This window comes from Nannobrachium achirus (genome assembly GCF_963921795.1).
Source record: "Nannobrachium achirus genome assembly, chromosome: 3".
Classification (NCBI taxonomy): Eukaryota; Metazoa; Chordata; class Actinopteri; order Myctophiformes; family Myctophidae; genus Nannobrachium; species Nannobrachium achirus.
The window spans coordinates 6,880,557-6,892,799 of record NC_137812.1 but is presented as its reverse complement, the minus strand read 5'-3'; the positions used below and the strand labels follow the sequence as shown (position 1 = coordinate 6,892,799).

The window sequence follows — 12,243 nt, the reverse complement described above, 5'->3', positions numbered from 1 at the left end:
CTTGGATTTACTGTATACAAGGCAAGTACCAATAACAATCATCCAAAAGTATTGCAGTTTTAAAAAGGAAAATATATTTAGGCTAAAAAATATGTACTCTGCTAAGGCCCACTGATTGTCTTGGAAAAATATATTATATATATATTCTCTTTCGTTTTAAAAGTTACCTACAAAATAGCCGTAGAAACAAATTGATACACAAAGGTTCATTCTTCGTCAAGTAGTGCCGGAAAATGTAACATACAGACAAGGCTGACGCCATTTAAATACCCTTTTGTATACCATGTTAACGGAATGTGGATGTTGGGGACTCCATGTGAAATTTTGAAATTTCTTTTTTATGGCATGCACCATGCACAACTTTTGAATACATCATTATATAAAAAAGCATGTACTTTTGAATACCTAAGCATGTTCAAAAGCAAGTGCTCCAGTATACTTTTTACTCAACTGTTTGAGTGAGCAATTATTGGAGTAATATTTGACCAGAATTATTTACAGTATACTTTGGCTCAAGTACTGTAGTTGAATACTTAGTCCTCCACTGCCTAATAGTATAATGCAGGGGTCTTCAAAGTTTTTTAGGCCAAGGACCCCTTAGTTGAGAGAGAGAAGCAGGGACCCCCAAAACCTTTTCATAGATTCCATATAGTTTAATCCTTTGACAGCACAATCGTCAGTGTCTTTCGGATTTGTGACAATTATTGTTTGTTTTCAGATATTTAACCACTTGAACGGTCAATAATTAATAAACATGACCTTCCCCTCTACACCAAAGCTCTTTGCCCGAAAATAGCCGATCTACAAGCTCACAACGCCTCGCGCTGCGAGGCGTTGTGAGCTTGTAGATCTGCTATTTTTGGCTAAAGTATATGGACACTAGGCTTCAAGTGGTTATAAAAAGGAGAACAAAAAGTTTATATCACACAAAGATTTGGAGGACCCCCTGTAGTGACTCTGGGGACCCCCTAGGGGTCCCGGACCCCCTGGTATAACGCCTTGCAGGGCTCAAGGCCACTTCTGTCTGCACCCACCTCGTTTTCACTGCCAACTGTTTTTTTATGTCCGTATTCCTATGGCGTCAACATGGTACACAAAAGGTATTTAGTCGCCATGGTCCACATTACTTCGGCGTCAATGTGATAACGCAAAAAGAGCTGCCCCTGGCGTCATGATAATGACACTGGGGCAATCACTTTGCAGGACAACTTTTACATTTTCCAGACACATGCGCGCGCGGACTAATGGTATCGATCGCATGACGTCGATACTATAGGGGAACCGGTTCGCGTAAAAACGAACGATACCTCGTTTCGATACTCTGGAACGCACCCCTGGCCGGTCGCATCTGTAACAGTTGGGCTACTGAGAGTTTAATGACTGCTTTAGTAGGCTACACTCGTTACTGTGGAAAATAGCCGACGATAGCCTATAATGTTTATTATTATGATGATTATCCAACGTCTATACTCTCCGCTCCGCCACACTGTGTGATCATCATCATCACCTCTGCTCTACCGCAGCAGCCAGCGAGTCACCACTCTTTCCGCGTTGAAGTTAAACTTAATTAAAAAGTATCGAAAATGGTATCGAAAAGGGTATCATATCGATTCCCAGGTATCGGAAAAAGTATCGTATCGATTCAAAGGTGAACGATACCCATCCCTAGGCAGAAAATGTAATCCCTAAGTCTCGCCAACTCAAGCGGGCAAGACACAAAAAAAACATGTCTAAAAATAGTTCTTTCAAAATGTTTTCTTTTTTTTAATCAAAGGGGGGACCCGTGACAGAGCCCAGGTGGGATTCCGTCACTCCTCCATTGGAATGTATGATAGTATGGAGTGCTCCTGAGCAATGGCGGCCAGCTCTTTGAGGAGCTCCGTGAAGACGACGGTGGCGAAGACCTCGGTGCGGGCCAGAGAGATGCTCTTGGGTTGGGGGGGAGGCGGGGAACTCTGCAGCGTCAGCCCACCTCCTTCCCCATGGCTGGAACCTCTGGGATGGCCAGGGTGACTGTCTGAAAACAAGAATTATTTATTGATGTAGACGAATAAAAACTTTGGATATCATTGTTGTCGGGCAGAAACCTCTGATCCCCATATTTTAACTTTGGATTTATTTATTTCCTAAATTACTGCCCTACTTGATCATACCACTAGGGATGGGACGATATGAAAATTTCATATCACGATTATTTTGGCAAAAGAAATCGCGATTTACAATATTATCGCGATAATCGAAATTAACACGATCCATTATCCCGGGGCGGAACATTAAAGGAGAAGACCACCCATTTTCAATATTGAAATATGTCATTAATATACCTTAGAGGAGTGTGGAAATACAAAAAAAGTTCCCCCTCTTCTGTGTTGCCTAGAACTGGAGGATTGATTTTGGGTTTTGTATTGTAAAGTACAATGTGTGATGTCATCAAGTTGTACTTTACAATACAAGCCCCAAAATCAATCCTCCAGTTCTAGGCAACACAGAAGAGTGGGAACTTTTTTTTCTATTTCCACACAACTCCTCTAAGGTATATTAATGACACAGTTCAATATTGAAAATGGATGGTCTTCCCCTTTAAGAGAGTGAAAAAAAGACAAGTATGTGTATTATAAGTACCTTTTACCAATTATAGAGGGTTTAAGTGGTACCGTTTGCTGCATGATTAAAACGCATTGGATTTGGTGTGCAAGATCCGAAAAGGAGTCATAAAAGGAGTCAATGAGTTTTTACCGCATGCAACAAGACGCACAAATCGAATCGTTGAAGAACCACTTGAACCCTCTACATACTTGGCTATTTTCTAACAATCTAAAAAGAAAAGGTAAAAAACTAAATTTAAATATTTTAACAACACAAATTGTTTATAGGGGCCAGAGGCCTACACATTAATTTGGGGGTCCTTGACATGAAAAGGTTTGAGAACCAGGCAGTACAACACTTGAGAAAGGCCACATATTTGTAGTGTTGTTACTTATTGTAGTCCCGCATTATACACTTGTAGTGTTGTTACATATTGTAGTACCACATTTGAGTTCTGGGCATTGCAGTTACAGCTGGTTGTTGAGAAGACATTGAGACAATAAGGCAGTACAGTACGCCTGACATTTGAAGAAAAAGTCAAACTGATTACTGAATTACTGAAATTGTGAGCCAGTGTGCATGAGGTCATAGAGAATCATTGTTTTCTTTGTCCGTTTTTTCCGTGCAAAAAAAAAAAAAAAAAAACATGTCTGTGTGCAAAGCCCTTTGCAATCAATTGGATTCATTTTGAATCCTGAAAAAAAAGGAAAAAAAATAGTTTTGGACCTGGAGGTTTCCACCAGACTGAGACATTATACTGTGTCAAGCCTGAAACTAGCCAATCTACAAGCTCAAAACACGCCTGAGTTTGTAGATCGACTTGTTTCTATGTGTCGGAGCATAAGTTAGGCATCTGTTGTTTAAATTTTATGAAAGTGGTTCATAATGTATCCCTGTTAATAAAAGAATATTGTGGGGAAGTTGCCAACACCCTATGATGTCACATCAATGAGATATCTTTAGAAAAACATCACTGAACGAGGTACTCAAGTAGCCGTTTCTAACATCAAGACAACCCTTACAAGAAAGGAATAAAGATTCCCTTCACCCACTTGAAAATTCCCTTTACGTAGCCTTCTTGGTAAATTCAGTCTTTTTCCCCCCCCTATATATTAGTATTTTGTTTTATATCTTTTAACCCATTTAGAACGGGTACACATTATTGTGTATTATTATTTTATGCTTTAACTATTGAAAAATAGCAGATATACAAGCTGCACTGCGAGCTTGTAGATCTGCTATTTTTGAAAAATCGTGAAAATTTGAATTTGGACCCGATTCTATAAGTGTCTTTTGAATCCTTCTAAGATTTTTTTGAAAAACCTATGTAGTCAGCAATCTGGCCAGCCATCGTCGAAGATAAGGTCCTTTTCACTTAGCTGGAGCTCAGTTAGTCTGTTCTTGAGAGACTACTATGTCAGTGGTTCTCAGACTTTTTCATGTAAAAGACCCCCAAAATGATATGTATTTGGCCAAGGACCCCCATCTCAAAATATTTAGTTCCAGGGACCACCCAGAAGAAAATTTGAGTTACAAACGTTTGCTTTAAAAATACATATATTCAAAGATTTGCACACATTTTCACGACTTTTTCAAAAATAGCAGATCTACAAGCTCGCAGCGCGGCACTCGGTGCCACGCTGTGAGCTTGTATATCTGCTATTTTTCAATAGTTAAAGCATTCAATAATCCTTGGCCTAAATGGGTTAAATCTCCCACAGGGAAACTTCAAAGTCTAGCGGTCTAGCGGTTGTTTCTTAACAGTAATTCTACTTGATCAAAACAAGATCAAGTAGAATTTATTCTTGTCCTCGTAGGAACCAAAACAGATCTGATATGGTGGATAGTTTTTTTTCCATCCGTAGCATTTCATAGTGAGAATGAGCTCTAGGGGCCAAAAGCAACACAGATGTATTTCTATTTGTAAAAGCTTCAAAAGATCTGTGTGGAACAACAGACGGTTTGAGGACAGTGATTAGAGGTGGGAACGTTCGTGAACGAATCGAGTCTTTTGAAACGGCTCTTTGAAATGAACGATGGGATCCGGTTCGCAGTATAAATAAATGTAGAAATACTCTGCTACAAGTAGAAGTTTCGAATTAAATTGTACTTGAGTAAAAGTACAAAAGTAAAGTATCCATTTCGCAGGTTTTCCAATGAATAAAATGTAGAAAAATCTTTTGAAAATAGCAGATCTACAAGCTCACTATGCGTCACGTTACGACGCATTGTGAGCTTGTAGATCGGCTATTTTCAAATGGCAGGTGTGTACCTATATACGTCCGAAATAAATGTATATAGGGTTGAAGTTATTTGTAATTATTATCAAAATCTACAAAGTAACTAGTAAGTAGAATGAGACAGTCTTGTGAACGGCTCTTTGAAAGGAACGGATTCCAGAGATCCGGCTCATATAAATCCCATCTCCAACAGTGATTCTCCTACAGGGAATAATGAATAATGAAGTTGGAATGGGGGAAAACAAGAAACCCATTCTTAAAGAGTTGAATAAACCAGAACACTATGAAGCCATTATTTCATCATTAGCCAATTCCTTATCCAAGCGAGATCAATACAGAACATTGGCTGAGGCCTCGACAATCCAATGGAATGAGAAAGCTTAAAATGCTTTCCATTTGTAAGCAATGAAGTAAAAACATGCAATTTGAGTTTGTGAAAAGCTTGTCATTGTGCCAATTGTGCCTTACTCAAAACAACATAGCTGATACCTTTCAGGATTTCAAGATCTACAACAGGGGTCTTCAACGTTTTTAGGCCAAGGACCCCTTAGTCGAGAGAGAGATGAAGCAGGGACCCCCACAACCTGTTCATAGATTCCATATAGTTTCATTGTTTGACAGCACGATCGATCATCAGTGTGTTTTGGATTCATGTCAATTTGTGTTTTCAGATATTTAACCACTTGAACCGTCAATACTTAATAAACTTGACCTTTCACTCTGTACTTAGTGTGCTCTTTTTCCCCTCTACACCAAAGCTCTTTCCAGAAAAATAGCCGATCTACAAGCTCAACGCCTCACAGCGCGAGGCGTTGTGAGCTTGTAGATCTGCTATTTTTGGCTAAAGTTCTCAGAATAAGGACACTAGGGTTCAAGTGGTTAATATAAAAAAAGAAGAACTATTTCTATCACACAAAGATTTGAAGGACCCCCTGTAGTAACTCTGAGGACCCCCTAGGTGTCCCGAACCCCCTGTTGAGGACCCCTGATCTACAAGCTTGAAACAAGTCTCTTCGCGCCGCGTTTGAAGCTTACAGATGTGCTATGTGAGACTGTAGTATGATCAAGTAGGGCATTTGTTTACAAAAATATAATAGGTTTCTTCCCTGACAGCAACAAAATACATTTATTTTGATACAGTTGAGTGGTGGATTAAAGTGAGTTGCTTCTCACCATGTGATGCTTTAAACATTCTGTTATCCACCCTGGCAAGGTTGCATTTTGCTGCGAGGGGGATGGGATATGTTTTATCTCTGCTTCTGACCAGAAGCAGGGATAAAAGACTCAATTAATACATACATACATGCATTTTCTTTGCTTTAAAGGAATGTAGACCATCTGATATGTTCTTGTTTGATAACCCTTACAGCCCTATATTCGGCAATGTTTATTATGTGAAAAAATAAGGTCAATGTGTCACACTGCGAGCTTATAGATCGTCACTTTTCGCTATTTCATATACAGCGACGCATAAGACTTAAAGGGTTAAGAAAGTTCCCTGTCTTCCATTTGTTTTTATTGTCTCCACCAGCCGAAGTGCGTGCGTCCGTCCTCCAAGTTTGTTAACAGCTAATCTCCGGTGCCGTTGGCCCGGACGCAGCCAAAATGAGCACACACACTCCCTGGATGCCAATTCAGAACCTCTGCCCCACATTTTTCAAATGGCCCTGTTCTAGCGCCACCATTAGGCCGATGTTTGCAAAACACATTTCTGTACAATACTCCTACAGATTTTGTCCAAAAATCACGCAAATCAGTAGACAGTATCTCTTCAGTCATGTGATCGACACGGATCTGTCTGATTGTCCATATTCCATCCTGATTGGCTGATAATGGCTGAGATTCGCTTTCAAAGTTTGTAAGATTGGTCCGTTTTGGACAAAATGCCTCAAATCACATACGCAGAGTGCAATTAACATGAAATCGCGCACACACGTTCCCACTAGGCCGAGGAAGAAATGCCACTGCAAATTTTTGAAATCAGCCTCATGGTGGCGCTATTACAGGCCAATTTGTGGTTTTACCTATAACTCCACCGATCAGTTTCAAACTTTGTAAGCGCACTCCCTATAGGCCAAGGAAAAACCCTTTCCTTGCATTTTTCACATCAGCCTTTTATAGCGCCACCAGGAGGCTGACTTAAGTAAGACACATTTTTGGATATTACTTCAGATTTTACCCACAATTACCACAAATCAGTACACAGTATCTCTACAGTCATATGATCAAGACGGATCTGTCCCATATTAAATATTCCATCCTGATTGGCTAAGATTGGCCTCCAAACTTTGCAGGATTGATCCGTTTTGAACAAAATGCCTCAAATCAAACACAGCGTGCATTTTTAATGAAATTGTGCACGCACATTCGCAAAAGGCCAAGGAAGAAATTACAATACTAAATGTTCAAATCAGCCTCATGGTGGCGCCATGAAAGGTTTAAGATTGGTCAAGAACACATGCCACCCTTTTTACATTGGCCTATTATAGCACCACCAGGATGCGTGGCCTGGTGGAGACCTGTGCTCGGAAGAGCACTTCTTCTAGTTTTCCCTGAATCATGGCAGTTTATTTTAGGGAGGCAACAGTTAAAACGAACTAATCCATTTAATCATTTAGTTATATATCGATTGATGTCATATTTTCACCTTGTATTCCCTCACGTTGACCATTGACTGTACAATAAAACAAATATTCAACTGGAGTGGAAACCTAGTATGTCCAAAACTGTTGCTTCTCCTTTAGTGTGCCGCTGTAGTTGGGCATTCATTTAAAGAGGTGGTGCCATAGTTTTGTACATTTTCTGGTTTTCATGTGTCTATGAGGTTGACAGTACTTCATTAGACCCCCTGGTGTGGTTGTTATGAGCAATTATGTATTCCCTTTGTATTTTGGATTTCTTCCATGAGGCTGACACCTTGTAGGTCAAAAGTGCCGATCCAAAAACAGTGATTAAATGACATCATATAATCATCCGCTCCCCTTTTAGCATTCACCCAACACTGTGGGTGTGGATAACTTCAGCTGGGTCACCACCCACCATGACAACCAGGCATACTTATGAACTGGTGAGTGTGGCCACATAAAAACCTAATTCTAAATCTTTCTTTTTTTTTTCTAATAATTTTTATCCCACGATTTTGCAACCCATTTTCACCCAGTGCCAATTGCCTATGTAATCCTGGGCTCTGCTCTCCCTCTGCCGCGCCTGGGGAGACAACGGACTGACCTCATGCTTCCTTCAATGCATGAGTAGTCCAAGTTGTTTCTTTTCACCTGACAGGGGGGATTTCCCCGGGATGGACGTAGCGCGTGGAAGGAACACGTTATTCCAACCAGTTCCTTTCCCCTCCATCAAGCGCCCCGGCTGGCCAGGGGGAGGCATTATTGAGACCAGGATTACTGCATGTTTTTGTGAGGGTATCAACCCTAGGAGACACGGGGAGAAAATGCAAACTCCACACAGAAAGGCCCTATCGCCGACCCCACCTAGGGTGTGGGCGCTGATGATGCGGAGGGAGAAACACGCCCCCCAGCACCCACAGCGTCCCCCGGCGGGAATCGAACCCAGGACATTCTAGCTTTGAGGCGAAGCGCTAACCACTGCGCCACCGTGCCCCATTCTAAATCTTTCAGTACACTCTTTTGGAAAAGATCCTCCTCCTAGTATAATCATAATACCTAATATTCATGTTTTAGAGGGGAAATAAATCATTGCACCGCATCTTTAAAAAAATAAAATAGGTTTCTGCCAGACAGCAACAAAATACTGCTCATTCGCTCAATATTTATAAAAACCACAGACACACATTTCTTTGGATACAGTTGAGTGGTGGATCAGAGTGAGTTGCTCCTCACCATGTGATCCAGCAGAGGTCTCTCTTGCCAGGAGCCAGTGTTGTGCAGCTGTGATCATCTCTGGGAAGTCCTTCCTGGTCACACACACCCCTTCTATCTGGTTCTTTATGGACGCTAGGACCTGCACACACACACACACACACACACACACACACACACACACACACACACACGCACACGCACACACACAGAGAGTCATATCATTGTATTTCAGATGCGTGCTTACTGAACTCACTGATCAAACTTTGACTATTTTTTCAGAGATTCAGCAACACTATTTTTTATGTAATCTAATCCAGGAGGGGGTCCTCAGAGTTACTGCAGGGGAGCCTCCAAATCTTTGTGTGATAGAAACTTTTTTTCCTCCATTTTTATACTAACCACTTGAACCCTAGTGTCCAAATTCTGAGAACTTTAGCCAAAAATAGCAGATCCACAAGCTCACAACGCCTCACGGTGCGAAGCGTTGTGAGCTTGTAGATCGGCTATTTTCAGAGGTCAGGGGAAAGAGAGCAGGCTAAGAGGGAAAGGTCAAGTTTATTAAGTGTTGACGGCTCAAGTGGTTAAATATCTGAAAACACAAATTGACATGAATCCAGAATACACTGATGATTGTGCTGTCAAACGATTAAACTAATATGGAATCTATGAACAGGTTGTGGGGGTCCCTGCTTCATCTCTCTCTCAACTGAGGGGTCCTTGGACTGAAAACATTGAAGACCCCTGCTCTAATCTATTGTATCAGACTGCAGACAAGCACACCAGATGAGTGGCCATTCATCAGTCCAATTAAGTTTACATTATTGAAATACAACGCACATTTCGAGTGAGTGATGCAGGACTGTGAGGGCCTGGAGTTTAGAGTGTGGCGCTGGTTGATCCAGTCAGTGAGTGAATACTTACGTACTTAATGCAGTCCGAGCTCCAGCCATAAGCACTGAACGAACTGCTAAATAAATCATTTGAATCCAACTTTTTGGTGAATTGTACTGAATGAATCAGAACACTGAAAAGAATGGCAATTCCCATGACTTATGTTCCCGCCACCTTGCATGCTTGAGTCCAGGGGCGTCACAAGGCGGGGGAAGTGGGACTGAGTTACTAGGGCCCAAGGTGGAGGAGGGGCCTTAATTATTTTATACTTTGAGCTTGTAGATCTGCTATTTTTGAAAAGTCGTGAAAATGTGTGCAAATCTTTGAATATATGTATTTTTTAAGCAAACATTTGTAACTCAAATTTTGCTTCTGGAGGTCCCTGGAACTAAATATTTTGAGATGGGAAACATAGGCTTTTCCAAAAAACGAAAAGGATTTAAAATATTCAAAGACTTGCACAAATTTTCACGATTAAAAATAAATAAATAGCAGATCTACAAGCTCCGAGTGCCGCGCTGTGAGCTTGTATATCTGCTATTTCTCAACCATTAAAGCACAAAACAAATGTGTTCCCAGTCTAAATGGGTTAAACCCCCTTCCTCTATGAAGAACATTCATGGGGGGCCCGCAGCCCCGCAGTGAATCCTTTCAACCAGGACCCAGAATTTGGTGCGACACCCCTGCTTGAGTCCATTGTAAATAATCCGATTATTTTAATCTAGAAACCGAGTACAGCGCCACGGCTGCTGTCCTCTGGTTAAACCCGAGCTCTGCTCTCACAGCCCAGCCACTCTCATTAGTCTGACTGTCAGCATCCAAGCTCTCTGCTTAAATTATGGATGAACCCAGCGGATGGAAGAAAAAGCTCCTCCAATATCTTAGTGAGTTGTTGAACAGTGATACCATGCTCTGATTTCAATGCGTTCCTATATCCCGTCTCACTTCTCAGCAGTTGAGGCCTTATACTTGGTATAATTGACATGCTGTCACGCACTGAGAATACACAACTTGCAAGTTCACAACACACTGCGCTGTGGTCAGGGGCGTCACAAGGGGGGGAAAGTGGGACTGAGTTACTAGGGCCCAAGGTTGAGGGGCTTTGATTATGTTATACTTTAGCTATTGAAAAATAGCAGATATACAAAGCTCACAGCGCGGCACTCGGTGTTAGCTTGTAGATCTGCTATCTTAAAAAAATGTGAAAATATGTGCAAATCTTTGAATTTGAATCTTTGAATACCACTGACATAGAAACATAGGTTTTTCAAAAAACCTTAGAAGGATTTGAAATATTCAATGACAAATGTTCGCGATTTAAAAAAAATAGCAGATCTACAAGCTCGCAGCGCGGCACTCGGTGCCCCCCATCCCCCTATGAAGAACATCGGAGAATTTAAGGGGCGCGTTTCTACTACGTCAACGGCAGCTGCGTGCAAGACACCAGTCATGTTGCCATACCTTAGCAACAGGCATGATATATTTATTTTTATTTACATATAATATGTAATTATATATACCTTACATATAATTATAATACCTAGTTAAAGTGACCATTTTGTACAATTTTACATTTGTAGTTATTTTACTGTAATAATAATAATAACCCGCACAGATAGACAAAGAGACATTCATGGATTCATATTCAGATCTAACTTTTATCTTCCCCCCTGGACCCAGGGTATGGCAGCGGCATACCGCTGCCATACCCAATTGACGCCCCTGGGCGCAACGTGGAAAGGGACCTTCTGGCGTAGGGCAGCAGGTTGATCTATCGAGTGCTGATCATTTCCGGTTGCCGTTGTCATCTGCCGTCGCCGTACTAAGCTAAATAGCCTATTCATGGGGGGCCCGCAGTGCCCAGGGCGCAGAATATGGTGCGACACCCCTGCCACACACACACACACAGCATGTTACCTGGTACAAGGAGCGCACGCTGGGCTGGAACACCATGTTGGTGTTGAGCAGGAAGGAGCGCAGCAGGGGTTGTGGGTACGCCGCCAGCTGGGCCAGGATGCCCGTGAGCAACAGGTTGACGTGCAGCGAGTTCCCCAACATGTTCTCCAGACGAGACAGCAGCACGCTGATGAATGGACCTACAGTACAGACAGACACACAGGGCCAGAGATTCAAAAAATAAAAAGAGATTGGAATATGGAGAATATGACGTTTCTACCTGGCAGCAACGATAGATAAGCGAGTCATACATGCCCGATGAAGACCAGTGGGTCAAAACATCGGCTTTTTAACCTTTTTGTAATGACTAAAGGCCCATTCCCACTGGGCCAGATAACAGATAAAAAATCTCTTTCTCCAGATATTTTTCCATTCAAAGTGGATGGTAGATACAGATAAAAAAATATCCGCCACAGATATTTGCCACAGATACTTTTATCTGTGGCAGCAATTTTTTTTTATCTGTATCTACCATCCACTTTGAATGGAAAAATATCTGGAGAAAGAGATTTTTTTATCTGTTATCTGGCCCAGTGGGAATGGGCCTTAAAGTACCTTGATTTTACGTCCATCCTCTCCTCTTTTACATATTTGAGTGCTCGGATCGCTCCTCTTTTTTCAAGTTTTAGTCCCATTGATCCTAGAAGCACCGACCTTAAGTTTTTTTTTTCTTTTAGCAACGATAGAGTTTTAAGTGGTTGGACATTAACTCATTTACTGCCTATGACAAG

The 12,243-nt window shown here is 41.5% G+C and overlaps 2 protein-coding genes across 2 annotated transcripts in view; one reads left to right on the top strand and one right to left on the bottom strand.

Annotated features, from left to right (window-relative positions):
• gatb (glutamyl-tRNA(Gln) amidotransferase, subunit B) overlaps positions 1–1,804 on the top strand; it is a 129,485-nt gene extending 127,681 nt beyond the window's left edge. Inside the window, exon 14 of the mRNA XM_080721952.1 lies at positions 1,775–1,804. The gene's annotated coding sequence lies outside the window, so the exon portion shown is untranslated. The remainder of the gene's footprint in view (positions 1–1,774) is intronic.
• Positions 1,532–12,243, bottom strand: part of fhip1aa (FHF complex subunit HOOK interacting protein 1Aa) — a gene marked incomplete at its 5' end in the record, with an annotated part of 65,728 nt that continues 55,016 nt past the window's right edge. The window contains 3 exons of the mRNA XM_080721823.1: positions 1,532–2,017; positions 8,684–8,804; positions 11,474–11,652. Of these exons, the coding sequence (XP_080577949.1) occupies positions 1,809–2,017; positions 8,684–8,804; positions 11,474–11,652 (509 nt within the window). The 3' untranslated portion in view covers positions 1,532–1,808. The remainder of the gene's footprint in view (positions 2,018–8,683; positions 8,805–11,473; positions 11,653–12,243) is intronic.